General features: G+C 56.8%; 1 protein-coding gene across 5 annotated transcripts; it reads left to right on the top strand.

The window, feature by feature from the left end:
- Window positions 1–1,234: 1,234 nt before the first annotated feature.
- Window positions 1,235–23,878, top strand: NLGN3 (neuroligin 3). 5 transcript variants are annotated; one of them, XM_027609289.2, is made up of 8 exons: window positions 1,235–1,391; window positions 4,401–5,054; window positions 5,723–5,782; window positions 9,923–9,982; window positions 11,839–11,988; window positions 18,074–18,259; window positions 20,473–21,262; window positions 21,903–22,746. In XM_027609289.2, the coding sequence occupies exons 2-8, from the start codon at window positions 4,598–4,600 to the stop codon at window positions 22,744–22,746; spliced, it is 2,547 nt and encodes an 848-aa protein (XP_027465090.1). In that variant the 5' UTR covers window positions 1,235–1,391; window positions 4,401–4,597. The 5 variants fall into 5 exon arrangements, with proteins under 5 accessions (XP_027465090.1, XP_027465089.1, XP_027465091.1 ...); XM_027609288.1 differs by lacking the exon at window positions 1,235–1,391 and adding an exon at window positions 1,608–1,728 and having other exon boundaries at window positions 21,903–23,878; XM_027609290.1 differs by lacking the exons at window positions 1,235–1,391; window positions 5,723–5,782 and adding an exon at window positions 1,608–1,728.
- The last annotated feature ends 221 nt before the right edge of the window (window positions 23,879–24,099 follow it).

Here is a 24,099-nt window from a genome sequence, read left to right as displayed (position 1 = left end):
CTCGACCAGGGATGTCTAGACCGCTGGGACGGGGGAGGGGCCGTGAGGCCGGAGGGGGAAAAGTCCGGGGAACCTGATTCTTCTCCCTGCCCATACCACACGCTGGGGCTTTGAACAGGCTTCGGGGTGGAGGGTGTGTCAGACACTGCCTCCCTTTTTTTTTTTTTTTGCCACCTCAAGTGCTCCCCGTCATGCACCAAGAGGCATCTTAAGAGAACTTTCCCTGAGAGTCACATTTCTGGGATGAAAACTAGCCCCCCATTGGCAAGTGACCCCATCGAACTGGTGGTGGTGGAAGGACGGGTATGGTTCTAGGAGGAAGAGAGACCCCGTAAAAGAAAGGACCCCTTTTTTTCTCTCTCTCCGCTCTATCGCTGGAACCGTTGGTTTTCACATGACCCACCTTGGCAGTGACCCAGGATGAACTGTTGTTCCCTCCCAATTTACAGTAGAGAAAACTCCAAACTGTTGCTCCAGAGTCACATCTGGAACTGTGGCAGGGTCATTCGCGGCCCCTTTGCCTTCGGGTTTGGGGCCCTAGATCTAAGGCTACTCAGGAGAGCCAACTGGTTTACTACAAGGGAGTCTTCTGGTATGCCCAGCTGGGGCTGGAAGAGGACCAGCCTCAGCCTTGTGGGTGGGTGGAACCAGATGATTTGACAACTTCAGGGGAGCATCCAAGCCATAGTTGCACTGGGTCACTGGCAAGTGGCAAGTGTGCTGGTAAAACCAGGAGCACCGATCATCAATACCCAAGTTCTAAAAAATAAAAAAGAATAAATAAAACAGAATCCCGCTTCGAGGTCCATGGCGCCCTCGCTCATGTGCGACTCAGCAAGTTTCAGAGCCGTGTGCACAAGGAATGAAACTCCGGACATGGCCCGGGGAAGCCGTGACCGTGACCGAAGCTCGCTTCTGACCTGCTCTGTCCTGACATAAACATTCTGAGGAACCGCAGGGTTAGGGGGCTCTGCTGGGGTAAGGGACACTCGGAGGGACTCGGGGTGGGGGGTAGGGGCTAAACAAACGGGACAGGTGCACTACAGAGGGCAACGTGAGACACAAAGACAGCGGGATCTGAAGGGGAGAGCCTGCAACCGTGGGGGCAACTGGCATGCCGACAGTCTCAGTCTGACATGCCCCAGCAGCAGCAGCGGCGGCGGAAAGGAACAACGTTGACCTTTGGGCGGGTGACAGGATGAGAGCCAAGTGCCCCCACCCTCCGCGGCTTGCTGCTTGAGTCGCGCGGGTGCTGAGGAGGGGAGAGGCGAGGGAAGCTGAGCAAGCTGGAGGCTTGTCTTTTGTAGAGTATGACCGGGGGGGGGGGGGGGGGGGCTCCTGCAGACGGTGCCTCAGTTTCTCCCTTTGTTTCAAGGTTTCAAGCTTTGCAGGTAAAGTTTGAGCTAGCTGCCGTGGAAGATCGCCTGTTTTGATTTGAGGGGTGTGTGTGTGAGAGGGAGAGAGGGTGAGCCGAGCGAGCGTGCTTGAGCATGGGAGGAATTGGGCCATGCCCCAGGACTTGAGCCATCTCTGGCACAAAAGGAGTTAATGGCAGGGACCGCGCCCCCCCGTGTCCGGGCACGCGCAGCGCGCCCCCTCGGTGCGCGGGCACAGCAGCCAGGCTGCCGGAGAGCAGATCTCGGGGATTCAGGTGCGGAGCCCTTGGCCTGGAGGCGATATGGGTGGTCCGCGGCCCGGTTCAGTCGCTCGCAACAGCCCGGGGAACAGGTGAGGCCGCCTGCCCCGGTCTCTCATCCTCTAGCTGCCCATACCTTGCCCCGATCCTATCCCCTCCCAATCCCGGGCTCCTCTGCTCCCCAGCCGATGCTCCCCATCCTTCCCAACCCCATGTTCTCCATCGGCACCCCTGACCCTCCAATCCTCCCCCGCTTCGCTTCTCTCTTCCACCCCCTCCCTGAATCCCGCATCCCTATCATCCTCCCACCCATCGTCCCTCTATTTCCACAGCCTGGCCGCATGCTCATCAAAATACCCCTACTAAGGGCCCCCGGCCCTATTCCTGTATTGCACATTGCCAGTCCCCCCTCCCCCGCAGTGCAGCCCCGTCCCTCTTCCATCATAGCATCTCACAGCCAGGCTCCCTCCCCCACTCTCTGCAGCCCCCCTCCCCCCAGGCCTTTATCCTATCCTCCCCCATTCCAATGCAGATCTGTCCCCCAATACCATTCCGGACCCGCGTAGCCCCCAATACTGCAGTTCTCGATACCAGTCCATTCCTGCACAATGCCCCTCGCCCAAATACTGCTCCAGCCCCCAAAGTATCCCAGATGCCACTCTAATCCCCGGCATTGCCGCCTCCCCTTGTCTTCTCCCAAATTGCAAGTTGGACCAGGATGGAGATCTCGGCCTTGGGGACTCACAGTGGGCCCTAGGGTACAGAGGGCGTTTGGGGGTCGGCCGATTTGTCTAGGTGTTCCGGGGGGAGGGGCTGCAGGGAACTGACTCAAAGGGGACTGGCATTTGGCACCGAAGGGTTACTGGAGAGGGAGGCATCCCGAAGGGGTTAATGGAATTCGTGGGGAGGGGCGGTGCCGAGGGGGTTAATGGTGTGGGGGGGTTGCTGGCGGGGAAGCCGTGTGAATGAGCGGTCTGTGCCCCAGAGTTGCCATGGAGACGGTGAATGGGGGGATTGTGTGAACTCAGCTGCGGACTATCCCCCCCCATACACACACACACACACACACACACACACACACACACACACACACCCACTCCCTCCTGCCCCACCTCCCTACTCCTACCCCTTCCTTTCCCTTTCCTCTCCTCCCCACCCCACCCCGGGTGCATTCTGGGCAATGTCTGGGACCTAACCCCCCCACCCTGTACTTTGCTCCCCATTTCCTCTGGGCCCCCACCCCTTTAGTCGCTTTGCCCGCCCGCCCTCTTTCTTCCCTCCCTCCCTTTCTCCTTCTCTCTCTCTAGCTCTCCCTTTCCTTCTATCTCTCTCGCCCTCCCTCTCCCTCCTTTTCCTTCCCTCTCCCTCCCTCTCTCTTCCTTGCTCTCTCTATCTCTTTCTCTCTCTCTCTCTCTCTCTCTCTCTTTCTCTCTCACACACACATTCTCATTCCCCTCTCGTGGTGGCCGATCGCCGGGCGTTCCCAATCTCCCTCCCCCACCCCTTCAGCCAGTTCTTAAAGGAGCAGGCCGGCAATCTTGGAAGGCGGGAGAAATAGGGAAAACTAAATTTGTGTGTGTGTGTGTGTGTGTGTGTGTGTGTGTGTGTGTGTGTGTGTCCATGCAGCAGCGTCTGTGTGCGCCTGTATGTATGTGTTGGCTCTATAATGGTGTGTCAGAAAGCCTGTGTGTGTTGAGTGTGCTGCTATTTCTGATTCTGTCTCCACCTAGGTGTCACCATTATGCTGCATGTGTCTCTGGATGGTTACCTATGTGGTGTGTGTGTGTGTGATTATATTTCAGTAAGTCTCTGTTTGTGTCTCTGAATGTATTTCTCTGTGAGTCTCTGGCTCGGGGAGGCTCTCCGTCTCAGAATGCGGGACTATATGAGGGATCTCTGTGGGTTTAGAATATATGTCTCCCTGAGCGAATATCGCAGGGTCTGTGATCCTGGCTTGGTCTCTCTCGCTCCCTTTTTTGAGTCTTTGTGACTTTATCTCCATGAGTCCCTGAGTGTGTGTCCCCCACACTCTGTTGTTTATTTTACACTGGCTGAGCATCAACAATGCCTGGGGTCCTCTGCAGACGGGTCTCTGCCTCAGTTCTGGCACTCGGTGCGAATTAGAGACAGCCGACAGAAAGGACCAAGGCTTAAGAATTTGGGAGCAGTGAGGGCTGAGGAGAAATGTACAGGAGGGGCACAGGAGGGTCTGGGGGCTCTGGTGAGTGGCCGTCCTGCCCTCCCCCCACCCCACCCTGGTGGACCGGTGAGGGTGAGGGGATCTCCATGGGGGACGCTCTGCCTATCTGCTGCTTTTCCTGCTTATGCCTTTGAACCCCAGAGTGAGGTTAACAATCCCACCCTCTCCTGGTGTGGGCTTAGCGGGGCCAGGGGTCTAGAGAGTTCGCTGTTCGCGTCCAGCATGCTCAGGGCCCTGAGCTCCTTCGCCAGCACTCCCCACCCCCCTGCGACTACGTGCCCCTCTGGCTCCGGGGCTGACCCCAGTGAGCTCCACTGGCTGAGGAGTCGGAGCTGGGGATGGGGCAACTTGCAGGGGCAACGACTGATCACTGGGTCGATCCCCTAGGATTTTCCAATCGTGGCCAGGTGCTCGCGGGCCGGTCCCTGGAGCCCCGGGCACTGAGACCTCTCCTACCTGTGGGAGAACAGCCCCCCCCCCCGTGCCCAGCAGGGCCCCCAAAGACCGCGACTGCTGAGCTGGCCCCGACCCCCCTAGATGACGCATACTTCCCTCTTTCCACAGGCCTGTCTGGCCCTGAGGGAGTCCCCTTTCTGAAGCTGTGGTGCCTGGACGACCTCTCTGCATTGCCGGGCACCTATAGGTGTCCCTCGAGAGCTCAGTCTTGAGGTTCAAGTCAGTGTGGCCATGAAGGGGCTGCCTGTCGGGCTGATGCTGTGACCCTGGAGTCTGCCTTTCCTGCCAGTCCCCCTGCCCGGAACATGTGGCTGCGGCTTGGCCCGCCCTCGCTGTCCCTGAGCCCCAAGTCCACGATTGGCCGGAGCCTGTGCCTCACCCTGTGGTTCCTCAGCTTGGTGCTGAGGGCCAGTACCCAGGCCCCAGCGCCCACGGTCAATACTCACTTTGGGAAGCTAAGGGGTGCCCGGGTGCCACTGCCCAGTGAGATCCTGGGGCCTGTGGACCAGTACCTGGGGGTGCCCTACGCAGCTCCCCCCATCGGCGAGAAACGTTTCCTGCCCCCTGAGCCACCCCCATCCTGGTCGGGCATCCGGAACGCCACACACTTTCCCCCAGTGTGCCCCCAGAACATCCACACAGCTGTGCCCGAAGTCATGCTGCCCGTCTGGTTCACTGCCAACTTGGATATTGTCGCTACTTACATCCAGGAGCCCAACGAAGACTGCCTCTACCTGAATGTCTATGTGCCCACGGAGGATGGTGAGTGCTGCGGCCAGGCACCGTGCCCTCCCCGCCAACCCCAGCCCCTGCCCTGTGGTGTTTGTGGCTTGCATGTGGTTGTGCGCCCTGCAGCAGCATGCCTCCGTCCGTCCGTCCGTCCGTCCGTGAAGATGCTTCTAACCATCACTCTGCTTGGCCTCCCCCCACCTCCTCCCCTCCCCGTTCTTCCCTCCCCCAGCATTGTCTGAGCTCCCATGTGTGAGTGACACTGTTACCAGGAGGGGCCTGGCCAGGCCTGAGAGCTTTGACAGGTCTAGGGCCAGAGTGCTGGATGGGGGTTCCCTGGGGGAGAATGGGTCACTGCAGGCAGCCGCCCGCGGGAGGACGCTGGCTCCACCAGGCCCCCCTGTTGCCATCCTGCCTGCTTTGAAAGGTGGTAGGTGTGTGCGGCCAAGGGAGCTGGGCGCGTGCGGGGGGCGGGGGGGGGCCAGCCTGGTGGGCATTGCTTAGGTGCCTCCTCTTTGGCTAGCCGCTGCCTCCTCCCGCGGGGCTCACACCAAGGTAAGTGACAGAAACAAGGAGATGGTGGGACAGGCTCTCTGCCATGTGCCACCTGCAGAGCAGCTCTTGGGGCCTGGGAGGGTGGGGGGTGCATGCCCCTGGGCAGAGGCCTCCTGTTATTTTTTAGTTTTTTATTCATTTTACAGTAAAGCGGATTTCCAAGGAATGCGCCCGAAAGCCCAACAAGAAAATTTGTAGGAAAGGAGGTAGGTAGCGAGCCGGCGGGGAGGGAGAGAGAGAGAGAGGGAGGGCTGCCTGCCCACCTGCCCTTGCCCCTGAGGACCCAGCCTTCCTTCAAGTAGCCCAGGCTCAGGGGGCGGTCGGTGAGCAGGCCTAAGCTCCACCTTAGCCAAGGGCCCTGGCTGCTCGTCAGGGAGGATTCGGTGGCCTAAGGCAGGTTCAGAGCAGAAGCTGCAACAACCCCATTTCTTCCGCTCTTCCCAGCCCCGGATTCCACACTAACATATGTGCCAAAGATAGCCAGCGGTTCTCTCTTGAGCCACCTGCGGGGGTAGGGGGCGGGTGTGGAGCTCTAGGCAGCCAGGATGGAGCCAGGGGCTCTGTCCTCTTTCTGGCGGGGGGGGGGGGGGGGCGCGGGGAGCCACCAGCTCATCCCTCTGTGCTCTTCCCTGGGTGCGAAGTCTAGACTCAACTCTCCGGCCCTGAAGTCACCCTGCCAACCGCCCCCACCCCTTCTGGCCGGAGCATAGCTGTGTAACCCGAACCCCTCCCCGCCCCCCCACCCCGCCCCCGGCCCCGGCTAGTCCGGTGGCAGACCTCGGGGGTCTCGGAAACACAGACTCTACAGGAGGCACGAGATCCTGAATTTTGCATTTACCCTCTTGCTGGGAGGAATGTGCTCCCCCTGTAGAAATAATTCTTCCTATTCGAATAGCGCACGTCATGTTTTTCTGCAAAGCGCTTTCATACTTAGCTCGTAAAATCCTCCCCATGTCTCTGGAAGCTTGTAAGGCAGGAATCAGTTTCCCAATTTTACCGATGAGGAAACAGGCCCAGGGGAGTGACTTGCTGCTGCTCGAGGCCCTGTCACTGGTCTGTGGCAGAGCTGGGACCCAAACCCGGGTCTCTTGACCCTCAGGGCCATGTTCTTTCCACTGTAGCACGTGTACGTTGAGGCAGCTCCCATCTGGTCATTCCCACCTCCCCGACTCTGAAAACAATGGTGAAAGGTGGATGGGCTGGGCCAAATTGGAAACAGTAACAGCTTAAGGAACAGGTGGAAAATCACAGCCTGATCCCCACAACCTTTTGGCAAGCTCGGAGTTTGTTTTCCTTTGAAATCCTAGGGCAGGGTTCCCCCACCCCCACCCCCAGCCCCGGCCCCCTACCCCAGTGGGGCTGTCAGGATTCCTGGGCCCGGATGCTCCCTGCTGAGCAGGAATCTCTGGGGGCAGATTCTGGGAATCCACATGTTGAGCGTGTGCGCGCACCCGCGCGCCAGGCGTTGAGTGCTCTTGACGCACCCTGGAGTGCCGAGTGGGGCCTGCTGCTCTAGGGACAGTGTTCCGCCACATCCCCACGCCCAGCCCAGGACCTCACACCCAGTAGGCGATCAGCAAACGCTTTTTCCGCACAAGTGAAGAAGCACTGTAGCATTGCAAAAAGAGTGCTGGGCTGGGAGCCACAAAGCCGGGCTGAGCCCCAGCTCTCCTGCTAAATCACAGTGAGACTTTAGGCAAGTCTTTTCCTGGAGGGACCTCTGCTTCCGCCTCCGAAGGTCGTAGGGGGACCATTCGGGCCTTAACATTCCACTAGCCTGTGAATGAATTCAGGAAGAGGGTCTCTTAAACCTGCTCCCATGGGTTACTTGCTTGGGTGGGGGGTGGGGTGGGGGTCCGGGGAGAGAGGATGATGTGAACATGAACCATTAACCGTTTCCTACGAGGAATGATCTCCCCAGGGTGCCAGTGAGAGTCCAGGGCCATCCAGTCCTGAGAGGTTGGCTAGAGAGCTGACTGGAAGCTCCAGTCGAGTGCAAACATTTACCCATCAGGACCATTGACTGTGGGCAAGGCCATGGGCTAGGCGCCACGGGCTAGGCGCCGTGGGCTAGGCGCTGTTGGGCTGTGGAGGGCTAGGAGGTAGGGGCAAGATTTAGACGTAACGAAAGGCTTCATCACTACTCTGACGAAGCTTCTATCCTAGGATTGAAACCCAGCCGGTTCAGCTAAGCCCCACAGGCCAAGCTGGGAAGTGAGTTCCAGAGAGCGTGGGGGAGGGCATTTGGTCATTTCGCTGCTCAAATTAGTTCCCTATCCAGGGCCCGCTGGCCATTTGGAACGGAATTTACAGACCCCGCTTCTTGGGGGAGAGACATCCGCAGAGGTCGTTAGGCTTGTGGTGTGCATAGTGTAGGCAGGATGGGCCCGGCTGGGACCCCGTGGCAGCCCAGTGTTGGGACAGGGGGATGGTTGGTGGAGCTGGCCAGGGTGACAGGCATGACAAGGAGTTGTTCTGCAAGTGCTAAGCTGAAGGAGCGAAGGCATCTGTGCAGAGCAGGCTGGGACGATGCAGCAACCCCAGGGATGCTTCTGGCGGGCGGGCGGGCGGGTGGGGGGGGCGGGGCGGGCGGGGACAATAGGCCCCACCTTCTAAGTCGGTGCCCATTGGAAGTGAGGGATTTCTGGCGGGGGTGGGGGGGAGGACCTGCCCCCTCCCCCCACTTCTGCCTCCATCAGGTTGGAGGGAATTCATGCTTCGGGATGAGTAAGTCCCTTCCGCTTGGGGGCCTGTCCGCTGTGTGGGTGATGATGCGCGGTGCCCCACAGGGTGTCTGAGCGCAGTCCTGGCAGGTGTTAAGACGGTAGGTGCCACTGGAAGTTCGGGAAGCTGCAGGCCATTTCTGCCCCTTGGGGCCCTGGCTCTTGCCCTAGTTGAAAAGCCATTTTGTAATATGAAGGCGGTTCCTGTTTTGATTAATAGCTGTAAGGGAATTCAGTCACCAGAGCCCGGACCAGCTGGGAAAGAGGGCTATCTGCTGCCTCTAGGCTGAGAGTATCTGGTGTCACAGACAAGAGGGTAAGCCCTGGGGTGCTGGCAGAACGACCTCTGTCTCTCCACTCTGCCCAGCATCCAGGCAGTAGGTCCTTTCTCCACAGCCGTGCTCAAGATGCACTTCTCATCTCCTTAGAACAGGAAGGAGAGTTGGTGCCAACTTACCCACAGGTCCTAAGTGTCTCTCTTCTCTCCTCTGGGCCCTTCTTTTCTCTCCTTCCCTTCCGTCCCCTCTCCCCGCCCCCCACGCTCCACCTCTTTTCTCGCTGATTTTTTCCTTCCCTCTCCCCCATCCCCAGAAAGGTGGCATGGTGCAGTGGAAAGACCATGGGCTTTGGAGTCGAGCAGACCTGGGTTTGAATCTTACCTCTAGGGCTTCCCTAGCTGTGTGATCTTGAGCAAGTCACTTTACCTCTCTGAACCTCAGTTTCCCCATCAGTGAAACCGGAATAGAAACAGTACCTACCTCATTGGGGTGTGAGGATCAAACAGTATGGCAGAAGTAGAGGGTCTGGCACACGGTAAATATTCGGTCTATGGTAGGAGCTGTTATCATTATTCCTCTGTCTCCCTCTCTCTCTCTCTCTCTCTCTCTCCATCTCTCTCATGTCCCTCTCTCCTTCCCCCGTTCCTCCTTTCCCTCCCTCCCTCTCTGGCTCTCTCTAGATCTCAGAGCACTGCTTGCTGCTCTTAGGCCTGGGTCCTGTTCACAGGAACCCCATTTGCTGTTAGCCAGAGCAGGGGGCCCCGACGAGGAAGACCAGAGGGAAAGCTTCATCTCCCATTTCCTCCTCTGGGAATCAGGGTCAGCTGAGGCCCAGCTTGAGCCCATCGACCGGGCCCAGGTAGCCGAGGGCTGGGGGCCCCAGGACCCGACTCTGCCCTAATAGCTCGCATCCGTATCCAACATTCTGGCCACCTGTCACCCTCAGCGCCTGTCCCTGCTCTCCAGCTCAGCCTGCCTGTGTACACACGCACAGCCCCTGCCCCCCGGGAGAAATCCTTTCCCTGAGTGGGTCTCTGGCTCTCTGCCCTGGCCCGTATGCTGCTCCCGCCTTCCTAACTGGGAAGGTAGTTGGTTGAGACGGGCTGTTGGGGACAGGGAGGCAGCAGGGAGACCAGCGCAGCAGGGGCCTGCAACACCATCATCCTGATGAAGGTCTGGGCCTCAGCCCACCCATTCCCTCGGTTCTTGCCATCCCTCCTGCCTGTCCTGGGCCCAAGCCCAGAGCTGGCTTGCAGGGCCACACTGCAGTCATGCTGTTTTTGAATTCTCTCTCTGTTTTGTTCTCTGTTCTGTGCTGTTGTGTCTCCCCGTGTCTGGTCCCCAGGATCCGGCGCTAAGAAACAGGGCGAGGACTTAGCGGATAATGACGGGGATGAAGATGAAGGTATTTGGGGGCTGCAGGGCGCGGCGGCTGGTGCATGGCACAGAGCCCCTCCCCCTCTTGATGGGGAGAAGCCCCGTCTGTCTGTCTGTCCGTCCGTTGGTGTGTTTCTGTTCCTATACGAGGCTGTTGGGCTGCTCATCCATCTTTGGCCCGGTTGGCCGCTGGGAGGTCCAAGGTGATGGACACGGCTGGCTGGCGGGAGCAGGGGACCACAAGCAGGGCCATGGGGAGGGCGGCCTCCTCGCCCCGGTCCCCTATCCCCGTCCTCAGTCCCACAGCACAGAAGCGGGCACTGCCAGAGACAGCTTCCTCCTCCCCCATCTTCCGTGGCTCACGGGCACCTGCCCCTACCGATCAGCAGGGAGAGCGGAGAGAAAGCAGGGCAGAGGAAGGGCGGGGAGAGGCGAAAAGGAGACCGGATGGCGAGGACATAACCTGGGTTTCACTGCGGAGACACCTGTGTTTTGCGGGGAGACTGGCTCCTGGGAGAGGGGCCCGGCAGGATGTTGAGCTGAGGAGCGAGGCAGTGACAACCAAAGGGGCCGGAGATTAGTACCATCTAGAATCCCCACCCACCCACCCACCCCGGCCTCCTCCCAGAAAAAGAGACATGGCCTTGGGGCCACAGGCTGCAATAGGCTCAGGACAGGGCCAGGAAGGCCGTGGGCTAAAATGCCAGGCTGAGGCCGGGACGCCACAGCCCAGTCAGTAGATGGCATAAGATCCTTGCGTGATGGTTGAACCGGTCTGCCTTCCTCCTTGGGAAAACAGGTTGTGTTTGCTTGGCAGCAGAGAGCATTCCCTTCTACCTCCCTGCCCTGGCCCTGCCCCTCCACCCCTGGAGGAGCCAAACAGCTGGGGGGGGGGGCGGTCTGCTGGTGGCTGGTAGGGCCGTGCTGTTGTGGCAGAGTGTTGGTCCAGCTCACACTGAGAGGCTGCAGGTCAAAGTGGTCAGGCCGGGAGCCTTCTCTTGACTGCCCAGCCCCAACGCCACGCCACCGCTGTGCTGCCTGGGCTTGGGAGCAGCCGCTTGAAGGTCTCTCACTGAATGGCCTCTGGGGAGGCTCCATCTTCATCCTAATGCTGATGGGGGAGGGCGGTGGGGAGAGGGGCGGCGGGGCAGGGCAGGGAGGGGGTCTCTCTCATTCTTAGTTCTGCCCCTCTCCTCTCTCCCATCCCCAGTGCTTCCAGTTAAGTCTGCCTGACGCCCCGGGGGACAATGGGGTAAATGAGCACATGGCTGAGAAACCATGTCACTAAGGTTCCCTCCACCCCATCGCTGCCATTCACTCCCTTTTACCCACACCCTTCCTTGTTCTCTCCCTGTGCCACCCCTTCTTCCCACCCCTCTTGTCTCTGTCTGCACTGGGGGGCCGGCTGCTGCCAATGGCCGTATTTCCATGTAACTGGTCTAGTCTTGGGGGTTTCAGGGCTTCCCAGCCCCTGCTCTCGGAAGCCATGGCAGGTCCCAGGACTCCCGGGTGCCCTGGGGCAGGGACTCACTTGAGCCAGCTAGGAGAGCAGCCCTGCCTCTTCTCCCCCCCACCGCTCCCCGTCCCCAGGGGCCCAGCCGTGGCCTACCTAGGCCCAGCCGTAGCAGGCGTGGCTGACTGCCCTCAGCTGGGAGGCTGGAACCAGCGTCTTTAAAACCGTCGCCGAAGTCCACCTCCAGCCAAGTCTCTGGCCGATGCTCGGGTTCCAGGCCGAGCGGCCCCATGAGTCCTGCCCTCAGAGTTGGCGGTGGTGTCCTGGCACCTGGGATAGCTTTGCCGCCCACACCCCCCCCCCCAGGGCTGGCGGGGGTGGGGGAGGAAGGGCATCCTACCCAGCCTTTGTCTCACCCCTTCTCCTTGCAGACATCCGGGACAGTGGCGCTAAGCCCGTCATGGTCTACATCCATGGAGGCTCTTACATGGAAGGGACGGGCAACATGATTGACGGCAGCGTCCTCGCCAGCTATGGCAACGTCATCGTCATCACCCTCAACTATCGGGTTGGGGTGCTAGGTATGGTTCTCTGCTAGCTGCCTTGAAGGAAGCCTGGGTTCTCAAGGAAGGAGGAGAGAATGCTGGGGATTTAATGCTGGCCTCGGGTCCCGAGCGGGTGCCAACGACCAGAGTCAAATGGTGGTATCACACAGTCCCTACCCAAGTGCTGGGAGCTTCCCCATGTCCCTCGGCCCTTTCCAGAATGTTTAGCTGCCGCTGGAAATTCAATTCAACCTCCACACTTTCTCTTGTCTCAAGCCAGGTCGCTGCTTTTTCAGACTGTTGCTTGGCTGAGCTTCACAGGGTCCGTGAACTTTCTAGTGTCCTTCCCCCAACCCTACCCACCCAGGCCCACATCCCTAAAAGCCCCACACATACACAGATACTCCTTCTAGCCAGTCGCATATCCACACGCTTACATACCCTCACATGTCCACACATCCACACCGCCCACCGCCCACCCCAATGCATACGATTAATTCTCACTCACCCCACAAAGACACACATACACCCGTGCACAGAGACCCCCACATCCACATCTACAGGCCGCCTCTCACATACACACATTCCCCCACCACTCCATAAACACTCCACACATACAGGGTTCCCCTCACACATATCCACATACCATATGCCTCTGTCCACTCCACATCCATACCCTGTATGGTCACAGATCTCTCGGACTCCCCCCTCATTCCCGTATATCTCTCCCTCCACATCTACACCCATACACTCTACACTTCCTTCTACCCCCATGTATATGCTCTACACAAAGACCCACACCCTTCACATCCACATCTACACACAAATCCCACATGCGTATACCTTGAATGTACATAAATATTCCCTCCACGTATACACGCACATACCCTCATCCCCCTGTGCACCCCACTTCTACATCCACTCGAACACCCACACGCACACATATGTCCCTCACCTCCCCCACCTAAACGCAAACCAATATTCCCCCTCCCTACGCATACATACCCACCTCCTCACGCCACACATCCACAGATACTACCCACACCCCCCCTCATATCCCTGCTTCCACGTCTCCATACACGTCCCAGGCCCTTACATATCTCTCCACCATGTGCACACACTCATAGACCTCCCACATTCCCATGTATACACACACGCACACACGCACGCACATAGACGCTCCTCCCGTACGTACCCTGCATGTATACGTGCAATACACATATGTACATATTCCCTCACCCACCCTACCCGACAAACACATACACACCCATGTACCCCCGTTTGGCCTCCAGATCCATGCACGTGCGCACACCTGTCCTCAGCCCCACCCGTGTGCACACCCCACGCTTGCAGACCCCGTATATACACACATACGCATTTCTACTACTCTCTCCACGCCTACATCCCCCTGTACTCCCACCTCATCATACAAACGCACTCCCACACACACACTTCCTTCCCAAATGCCTCCTCATTTGCACCCCTGGGCCCTGCCCCCCACATCCTCTGCCGTCGGCCCACCGGTTTTGGTGATGTAGGCTGCCCCTCTGTGCTGTCTCTTCCTTGCTGTTACTGCCCACCCGCGGCCAGGGTCCTGAGGCAGACAAGTACCTCGGACAGGGTCTTGCTCCCTATCAGACGTTCACCCAGGCCTCCGAGGGCACGTGCAGCCGCGCAGCCCTGTAATGGTGGGAGGGAGACAACTCCTTGCCTGAAGCGCTGCTGTCTTCCAAGTTCCAGTGGGGGCCTAGGCCGTGCATCAGGTCTGGAGGCCTGGATGCCGGACCAGCCGTGGCATGACCTCTTCCCTGGCCACTTGGCTGACACGACCTGATTTTAATTTGCTTCGGACTGTATCGTTGTTGCCGGTTCTAATCCCAGAGGGCCCGGGGCTGTGCGTCACTTCTGGTAGAGTTTATGAGCCCTGAAAGGCAACCTTTTCTTGACTGACCCTTGACACTCGGTGGGCTAGCAAGACACCTTTTTGGGGTTCAGACTGGAGAAATGATATTCCCTGAAAACAGTGGAGCCCGTGTGCCTTCGAGTGGCCTCTGGATCCCGGGGATGAGGCACGCAAGGCGTCTCCCTTGGTCTCTCGGCGGTCTGGTGGGCTTGGCTGTCATGGTTCGGCCGCTCTGCTCCTCTGTCTTCCCGAGTTGCCCCAGACATCCCGGCGAGGCTCTCTTGAGTGTTCTGTCCTGTTGAGGAAGGGGGATCTGAGTCTCTGACAGTAAAGGGGAAATGAAGGTGGCTATTGAGCCACACGCAAGGGCTGCACAGTTCCTGAAGAGTCCGGAATTTACAGAAGTAAGCTCACACAGATGTCCAGCCACGCCCACACAGTAGTTGAAGGCCAGAACGAGTTTTGCCACCTTATTTTCTTAGTGAGAGTGATAGAAAATGTTCAACTCGGCTGCTTTTAAAAATTAGACACACAGAGCGCCATTCTGTCGGTTTTATTGGGAAGCACAGAGAGTACAAAGAATGTGCCTCGGTTCTGTATGATTGGACCCGACCAGCTAGGGGATGCAGGAAAAGAAAGAGTGGAGGAGCGGGGCGGGGGGGGGGGGCGGGCAGGAACTGAGGAAGAGAAGAAAAGGACGGGGGGAGAGAAAAGAGGACAAGAGTGACACCGAGCAAGGCGACAGGAAGGAGAGATTCAGGATTTGAAGCGTCATTCGACAGCTGGGGGCTGCGCGGGGCCTGTCGCCGGTGAGTGCTCCCTATGGTGTCCTGGTTTGCAGATTACTTGACAACCCTCCCGCTTCTCTACTCTCGAAACTTCTACATCAGGAGTTCCTAACTTTTGGGGGCATCTTGGACCCCTTTTGAGGTTCTAACAAAAGCTATGGACCCTCCCCCCCCGGGGGGGGGGAACGTGCACACACATACACAAACCTATAGAAATGGTTCCAAGGACCCCACCAAAACTCATCCGGGGAAACTCTGGTTAAGAACACGCCCCCCCCCCCACTTTACAACCCCCTCTCATTCGGATAACCAGAACAGCACATCTGGGGGCACGTATAGCATTCTTGGGGCCTTCAGCTGTTAATGATCAACATAATATGACCCAAACCTCGGAAGGAGTCACAAACTGAGATTTGGTCCGAAGTTTCCCCACCGCTTCCTGTGTCTCCTTCACAGCCTGCTCTGCAACACAGATGTAATCAATAAGCCACTGATTGGATTCTGGGTACATACAAGATGTTTCTGTCTCTCGGTGCCAGATGTAGAACTTAGGCCTGTCCCTGACACTTGGGGATTTTGCTGTGTAGCTGAGACTTGGGTGTTTTGTGTCTTCAAGCATCCCTGATCCGGCGGGCCGGTTTGGGACCCCCAACTGCACGCACGCATTCACCCTCCCTTCAGCTTCTCTGGAAGCACTGAGCCCAGAAAGATGCTTTACTCTGAGGTGCTTCTTTGGACATCTCGGGTGATTCATCTATATGGAGACTGTCACAGGCCGGTCCATGGATCCCATCTAATTATTTGAGGAGCCCCCAGGGGGCTCGAGACCAGCACAAGAAAGGGACCCCAGCAGGATATCGGGTGTGGATATCCCTGGGGCTGAGGAAGTAAGGGCTTGCCAGGTTTTAGTCTGGGTTCCAGAATCTAATCGTACATCTCTGTTCGGGTACCCTTCGGGCAAAGCGAAAACCTGGTAAATGTCAAGCCTGAGGGACAGAGATACGTGGTTTGGGTACGATGTGCTGGGTTCCCTCATCCTCTGCTGACAGGCGGCTTACCATGGACTGCAGTGTCAACCTGGGGTCCAGGGAGACGGTCTCAGATTTATTCTGACAGTTTATGGAGTGCGTGGTGTTTCAGCGCTCCTTCTCGCGTTGCTTCTGTGGAGGGCTGAGTTACTGGGGACCTAGCAGCGAGCCACTTGCTCTCCCACACCGCCAGGCTTTGCGTGCTCACGGTTGGGCACGTTTGCTGGATCATCTGCCTCAGCCCCGTGGATGTAGCACTTCACCCAGGACTCTTGTAGTGGAGATGGTTGACGTGGCATCATCCACATGCTCCGGCGCCTCTCATCCCGGGGTTGGTGGGAGCCAAGGGAGCAGAAACGGATGGTTGGCTCCTCCACCCAGCCCTGTCAGGCCTTTGTTCCCAACCCAGGGAATCGAGACACGCTGGTGAAATCTACTTTACTCCATTCAAAGAGCGGGCTCTTCCCGCTGGTAGGACAGATGCACTGACACATTTCACGGAACGCTACCTCGAGCCGAGGCTGAAGCCAAGTCCACCGAGGCTTAAATAAGAGGACAAGGAAAGAAAATATGGAGGAAGGAGAAAGACAGGGAGAGAGGACAGGAGGGCTAAGAGAAGCACTGAGTGGTTCTTGCCGGAGGGTCTCGGGCTTGGACAGCTGGGTTGGATCTTGGTCAGCAGACTTTTTACGACTCCCAGCAGCGGCTTCAGTGTGCGAATGGGCCAGGCAGAGGAGAAGCTGGTTCCCTTGTCTGGAGGAACAAGGGCTCCTCCGTTCATCTTCATTCAGGCTTTCTCTAATTCCTTCACGTTTCCTCGCTGGGAACCTGGGGCTAAAGAGGGCTTGTGACTAGGCCCTGAGAGGAATAACTAAGTACTTTACATCCTTAATTGTACCAAATGTAAATTAATAACGCCCTTGAAGAGGGTGAAATGAGCTCTTTCCCAGAAGCTAGAAACACGAGGACCCGAGAAAGACAGGGATGAGGTCTTGCGCCTGCTTGAGTCTATTTGAATTCAGCCTCTGTCCATGGCCTGCCAGGACCACCAGGGAGCTCCCTGTGAGCTGAGGAGGGGGGGCTCCTCAAACGTGGCCTCTCGCAAAGTTGATCCCAGGTGCTGCAAAGGGAGCTTTTAAACGGGGAGTCCAAAAAGACCGATCCAGGTATAGGGTGTCCACAACTACCCACCTGGAAAGAACCCTTCCAAAAGCCTAGGGCAGGAGAAGATAGAGCCTTCCAGGGAGCCCAGGGATCAAGGAAGAGAGAGGAAATGAGGCAGCACGATCAGTCTGAAATGGAAGCGGCGGGGGGGGGGGGGGGGGGGGATATAGGACATCTCTGTGGGATAGCCAGCAGGTGGGCGGGAAGGTAGTCTCCATGGCAACAAGTCTCCACAGCAGCAAATCCCAGCAGGTGGGTGGGAAGGTAGTCTCCATGGTGACATGTCTCCTCAGCAGCAAATCCCAGTGGGTGGGCGGGCGGGAAGACCTGTTTCTGTGGTAACACGCTGCACTGACTTCCCCATTTCTCCACCAGATGAAAAAGATGGTCTCACCCAGTGGTTTTCTAACTTTAGCAGGCCCCAGAGTCACCTGGAGAGCTTGTGAAAAACACACATTGCTGGGCCTCCTCCCCAGTTTCTGATTCATTAGGTCTTGGGAGGAGGGGAAATGAGAACCCGCCCTGAGAATGATGGGAGGGGCCACCTGAGGCCCTGGAATGAGGTGCAGATGGACTAACCCGTCCGGAAGGGCCAAGCAGAGCTTAGGCATCCTTGCCTCTTGGGATCCTCACTTCCTTCGGAGAGAGGAGGAAGGGGAAAGAGAAGTAATTATAGACTTACAGAGTGCGGAGCGTATTAGGGATGCTTAGGTTCGTTTTATCCCGCCTACAACCCTTTGAAGTATTTTTACCTCCATTTTGCAGAAGAGGAAACTGTAGCCCAGATATTTTAAATAACTTGCCCAAGGCTATACGGCCAGTAAGTGGTAGAGCCAGGACACGAACCGAGGACCATCTGATTCCAGGGTCCCTGTTCGTTCCACTCTATCTCAAGGGGGGCTAGGGTAATGTCCTGGAGAGCACGTCAGGGGCCCGGCCATCTGCGGTTCTTGCAGCTTAAGTCTCCCAGCTGGAGGCGTCCCCTCGAATAGTCTGGAGATCCCTCCCTCCACACTGGAGAATGGGGGTGGGAGGCAAGGAGCCGATCGATCCTTCCTACACTGATGGTGCTGGAGCTTGCAGAAAGGAGCAATGGTACATGGTAGCTAGGTGGAAAGAACCATGCTGCATGCCCCTCCTCTGTCCTCATGCCCCCTCCCTGTCTCCTGCCTGCCGTTATAACCCCGATCCCCCCATCCCTCTGCCTTCACCATCCTCATGCCCTTTGTTGAATCCAGGTTTCCTCAGCACTGGCGATCAGGCTGCCAAGGGCAACTATGGGCTCCTTGACCAAATCCAGGCCCTCCGCTGGGTGAGCGAGAACATTGCCTTCTTTGGTGGCGATCCCCGCCGTATTACTGTCTTCGGCTCGGGCATCGGCGCGTCCTGTGTCAGCCTCCTCACGCTGTCGCATCACTCTGAGGGTGAGTAGCACTTGGGGCAAAACCTCAACTAGCAAAGTGCCGGCTGCCCACCCTGAGCCTCAGGCCTCCCGGGGTTCAGAGTGCCCAGAGGAATCAGCCGGCTCTCTTCTATCAGCTTGGCATCCTTTTGGGGAGAAGTGGAATGGAAATGTTCCTCTCGGGGAAGAAGTCCTTCTCCCAGTGTGAGAGAGGGAAAGAGAGAATCCCGTTTCTCTCTTGAGAAAGTAAGATCCTCCTTCTGTGTGGGAGTCGGGTTTGGGTGAGTGCGAGGAGGATGTCTATCTGAAGGGACAGTGGGGTTTATTTTGGGGTGTTTTTTTGGTGTTTTTTGGGGGGCAAGGGAAATCTGTCAGTTTGGGAAGGACATGTGACTTCAGGTTGGAGATCTAGAGTGGGAATTAGTTTTTAGGTGTAAGAAACACTCATTCTCTGCCTTTCTCTCTGAAGAACAAGTCTGTACAGGAGGGGAGTTGTCCTTAAGTGGAGAGATGGGTCTGAACAGTGAGGAAAGCTAACCTGTGGGGTGGGCTTTTTCTGAGGGGCGGCGATCCAGTAGCCCACACCAGACCTCCTCCTGGGCTGGGCAACCCCAAGGGAGACTCCCACTCTTAGCCCAGAGGAAAGCCTCTCTCCTTGCTCTGCTAGTGACTCTTCAAGCGAGCCAAACAGGCCCTTTTTGGCTCAGCAGGAAAAGTTCTCTTCACCTCTGGGCTGTAGAGCACATTCTACCTCTGAGAGGCAAAGACGAGCTTCTCATGAAGAAGAGATCTTCCTGAAATAAGTTCCTTTCCTCCCTCTGAAGGAAGGAAATCTGTGAGAGAGGACAAGGATTTTGTTGTTGTTGTTGTTGTTGTTGTTGTTGTTGTTGTTGTTGTTGTTGGAATCGACCCCGTGAGTGAGTGATATTCTCACAGGAAGACTCTCGGTCCCTGTTGGAATCGACCCCGTGAGTGAGTGATATTCTCACAGGAAGACTCTCGGTCCCTCTTTGAAGAAGACCTGTTTGTCTGAGAGCGAAAAATCACCTTCTCTGATCTCGACATTCTGCCCCTGTCCCTCCAGGGACAACCCCGATGAGGGAAGACCAGGGTGGGATCTGCATCACACCTTAGAATGTGTTTCTAGGTGACAGTAGTGGGAACAGGGATCCCTTTCTCCACAAAGGAGGGTGAGGTGACCGGCTGTGAGGGTGGCCCTGTCTGAAGCGAGGAATGGTGCCTCCTCTGATCCAGAACTATTTCCCTGGGAGGAGAAGGCCTTTCTTGGAGTGGTGCTACATTCTGTCTCCTGAGGGGCCTGGCTGCACTAAAGAGTTGTCCTCTCGGTCTTTCTGCAACTGATTCATGGAGAATCCCTTTTTGAAAAGGGGGGGTTCTCTCTTAAGTAGTGATCTATATTTCTCTCCCTCTCTTTCTACCCATGCCAACTGCCTTTCTCTTAGAGGAAAGGAACCGTGTGCCTGAGGGCCAGATTATCCCTCGCTTGGGAATGTTGGGGCCAGGGAGAGCATGATACCCCCCTTTTCTTCCAGGGGTGGGGGGAAAGAATCACCCACTTTTTGAGTTTGGAGGACTGGCTCCATCTTGGGTAGGGGAGAAACTGGATCTGAGGCATCAATAGCTTCAGGAAAAGGAAAGTCTCTGTGGAGACTACATGCTGGGAGGGCACGTTCCCTGGAGACTTTGAGATCCCAAGGCCTTTGCCCTCAGGAATCTTTCCCCAGACTCCCAGAATGTGAGGCTCTCCCCTGCCTGTATTTCTCATCTCTCATGAAAAAGACCCCTTTGTGGTGGAAGCGCCAGCTCCCTGGTGGTGTGCTGGCACAGAGCTGGGCCCAGCTGGGCAGGAAGCAAGAAGGGAAGACAAGGAGAGATAAAGAGAGGGAGCATAAGGAAGCTGATGTCTGGGACCCAAGGGGTTAATTCTTGCTGGCATTTCCTTAACCCCCAAGTTACCAGCCCTCATCCCAGAACAAGGAAGCAAGAAGCAGGCAGGGGGTCAGTCAGCGCAGGGGCCCAGCAACCCCTCCTCTGGTCCTAATCCATCATCCAGCTGAAAGGTCTCGTCTTCCTTCATAGCTCATTGCACCCATAGGGCAGCGTCAGTGACAGAGGAGTGAGGGGGTGTTTAATTTGTCCCTCAGGGACAAGCAAGGGAGGCCTAGGCTGTGGGGGACATGGCAGATCTGACCTGGTGCCTCCTGTCTTCCGTAGGGCTTTTCCAGAGGGCCATCATCCAAAGTGGTTCTGCCCTGTCCAGCTGGGCTGTGAACTACCAGCCGGTGAAGTACACTAGCCTGTTGGCAGACAAGGTAGGCTGTAACGTGCTAGACACAGTGGACATGGTGGACTGTCTTCGTCAAAAGAGTGCCAAGGAGCTGGTAGAGCAGGACATCCAGCCAGCCCGCTACCATGTGGCCTTTGGCCCTGTGATTGATGGTGATGTCATCCCTGATGACCCTGAGATTCTCATGGAGCAGGGCGAGTTCCTCAACTATGACATTATGCTAGGTGTCAACCAGGGCGAGGGGCTCAAGTTCGTGGAAGGGGTGGTGGACCCTGAGGATGGCGTCTCTGGCACTGACTTTGACTACTCAGTCTCCAACTTTGTGGACAATCTGTATGGCTATCCTGAGGGTAAGGACACCCTACGGGAGACCATCAAGTTCATGTACACAGACTGGGCAGACCGTGACAATCCAGAGACCCGCCGCAAAACGCTGGTGGCGCTTTTCACTGACCACCAGTGGGTGGAGCCCTCGGTGGTGACCGCTGATCTGCATGCCCGCTATGGCTCACCTACCTACTTCTACGCCTTCTACCATCACTGCCAGAGCCTCATGAAGCCTGCTTGGTCAGATGCAGCTCATGGGGACGAAGTACCTTACGTTTTTGGTGTCCCTATGGTAGGCCCCACTGACCTCTTCCCCTGCAATTTCTCCAAGAATGACGTTATGCTCAGTGCCGTCGTCATGACTTACTGGACCAACTTTGCCAAGACCGGGTAAGGAGAAAGTGGGGGTTGTTCTCCTTTGGGACCCCAGCATGCCTTCCCTTCTGCTCCTCTATCATTAAGCCTCTTCTGTCATCTCCTTTTTAAAAGATATTCCCCCAAGTTTTGCTTGCTAACCTCTTCACCCCCTCCTTCCTCCTTTTGAGTCTTTCGTGCCATTTCTTCCCTCCAAAATGTCACCGAGGCTCAGAACTCAGCTAACATTAGGACCGAGCAGCAGGGGGAGTTACTGGCAGAACGACAGGATTCAAGGTTAGATGGTCAGAGGCCGAGTGAAGTGGGAATAAAGTATATTCATAAAGAGCCTTTCAAGGGTTCTTGGAAAAACCGGGCAGCTGGAAAGATTGGTGGATGCTCGGTAGCACATGAGAAGAAAAAGCATCTATAGCATGACCTTACAGGATGGGCACAGGGAAGGATGAGACAGTTTCCGTGATACAGTGAGCAATAGGAATTCAAGGCCCTGGGGAAGAGGAGGGGCATGGACAGAGAGAGGGACCCTGCAAAAGTTGGAAACGTGGGAAGTTATAGACCAGGGAAGAAGTTCAGAAGTGGGTGTGAGAGGAGGCATTCTGGGCCCTTTGTGCACCTAGGTAGAGTGGTGACCCCGGATTTCCATGTGGTATTTCAGGGATCCCAACAAGCCGGTCCCCCAGGACACCAAGTTCATTCACACCAAGGCCAACCGCTTTGAGGAAGTGGCCTGGTCCAAATACAATCCCCGAGACCAGCTCTACCTTCACATCGGGCTGAAACCAAGGGTCCGCGATCATTACCGGGCCACCAAGGTGGCCTTCTGGAAACACTTGGTGCCCCACCTCTACAACCTGCATGACATGTTCCACTATACGTCCACAACCACCAAAGTGCCGCCCCCGGATACCACCCACAGCTCCCACATCACCCGCAGGCCCAACGGCAAGACCTGGAGCACCAAGCGGCCGGCCATCTCCCCTGCCTACAGCAATGAGAATGCCCAAGGGTCCTGGAACGGGGACCAGGATGCAGGGCCGCTCCTGGTGGAGAACCCTCGTGACTACTCCACTGAATTAAGTGTCACCATCGCTGTGGGGGCCTCCCTCCTATTCCTTAACGTTCTGGCCTTCGCCGCCCTCTACTACCGCAAGGACAAACGGCGCCAGGAGCCTCTGCGGCAGCCCAGCCCTCAGAGGGGAGCTGGGGCCCCCGAATTGGGAGCTGCTCCTGAGGAGGAGCTGGCAGCATTACAGCTGGGCCCCACCCACCACGAATGTGAGGCTGGTCCCCCCCACGACACATTGCGCCTCACTGCGCTACCCGACTACACGCTGACCCTGCGTCGCTCCCCTGATGACATCCCACTCATGACACCCAACACCATCACTATGATTCCCAACTCCCTGGTAGGGCTGCAGACATTGCACCCCTATAACACCTTTGCCGCAGGGTTCAACAGTACTGGGCTGCCCCACTCACACTCCACTACCCGGGTATAGCTCCAGCCCAGAGCACAGCCTCTCTCCTGGCTCCCTCCCTCCCAGATCCACGGACACACATGCACATAGACACACACAGACAGACAGACAGACAGACACACACACACACACACACACACACACAGACATATATGTATACACACGCACCCACACCCGACAGCAGACCCACCTGCACAAACATAGACAGATGTGGACATGCACCCGCATGTACAAGAACACAAATAAAGAAGTAAACCTGAACAAACCCTTCAAATGGGGACGCAAGTGAGTCCTTGGGAAACCGAGGACCTGTGCAACAGCAGCTGAAGCCAGCTCCCTGAGCCTGATCACAGACACTCCTGGGGGCCCGAAAGCACCAGCTGGACACCCCCTTGGTGCTCACCTTCCGCCTCTCTTGGAACTGCACCACCCACCAACTCCAGACTTGGGAGCTTTACAGAGCAGAGTAGCTCTTTCTCCCCCAGACTTGGTCTTTTTTCTGGGTCTTGTTTTTGTTGATTTTTTAAAATAATTTTGGAACACATGCCTCTCCAACCCATGAGTGCAAAGAGGCTCCGGAAGGGAGGCTCCAGGCCCATGTCTGTCTGGCTCTGGCACCCCCAGCGCTAACACAATCTGGGCGAGGAACATGACCCCCAAGAAAGAAACAGATTCAAGCAAGACCATGGGGTGGAAGGAGGAAGGGGCTACCGCTGGTTGGGGTTGGAGGGCCATAGGGGAGAACTCTCCAGCCACCTCTGTGTCCCTGTGGAGGGCTATAGAGACTGCAGGGTGACCTGCTTTCCCCTAAAGGCCAGGAACATCGGCCTGGCTAGACCAGGGGACCCTAGATTTGGTGAATGAGGTTCTGGTGGAGGCCGTTGTTATCAGGGCCCCTGGGTGTAATCTGGGTTCTGCCTCTGCCCTTGGGGTAATGGTATCAGAAATTTGCCCCATTTTCTTTACAGAGTCTCTTTTGTGTCTGTCATTTCTCTTTCAAAAAGGCGGTGTTTTTTTGTTGTTGTTGGCTTTTTTTTTTTTTTTAAAGAAAAGTTCTTAAAACACTAACGGAAACCCATGGAGTTTGTCCTTTGTAAAAATTTTAAACACAGTGTCTTGATATAAAAATAAAAAATCCAGTTAGCACTCCCAACCTGCCTCCCTTGCACAGGCCTTGCCCCAACAGATCTCCCAGCAGGGCGCCCCTGCAGGCTGGGAATCCAGCCTGCCTCTGCATCCTGTGCCTTTAAGCTGAGACAAGTCTGGGCTACACTCCGCTGGGCCCCGCATGCAGGCCCGTCCAATCTTAAGCAGGTTGCTGTTCCCCCCCTTGCCCCCCTGCACAACGCTCTGGGTTCCTGTGGCTGAAGCCTT

The sequence above is a fragment of the Zalophus californianus genome, chromosome X, assembly GCF_009762305.2.
Source record: "Zalophus californianus isolate mZalCal1 chromosome X, mZalCal1.pri.v2, whole genome shotgun sequence".
Taxonomy (NCBI): Eukaryota; Metazoa; Chordata; class Mammalia; order Carnivora; family Otariidae; genus Zalophus; species Zalophus californianus.
The sequence above is the reverse complement of the archived record's forward strand: the minus strand, read 5'-3'. Positions and strand labels throughout refer to the sequence as shown.

Coding starts and splice junctions, on each gene's coding strand:
- NLGN3 (XM_027609288.1), top strand. CDS start 4,598: ATGTGGCTGCGGCTTGGCCCGCCCTCGCTGTCCCTGAGCCCCAAGTCC. Junction 5,055..5,722: donor CTATGTGCCCACGGAGGATG/GTGAGTGCTGCG, acceptor TTCATTTTACAG/TAAAGCGGATTTCCAAGGAA. Junction 18,260..20,472: donor GCTGTCGCATCACTCTGAGG/GTGAGTAGCACT, acceptor TGTCTTCCGTAG/GGCTTTTCCAGAGGGCCATC.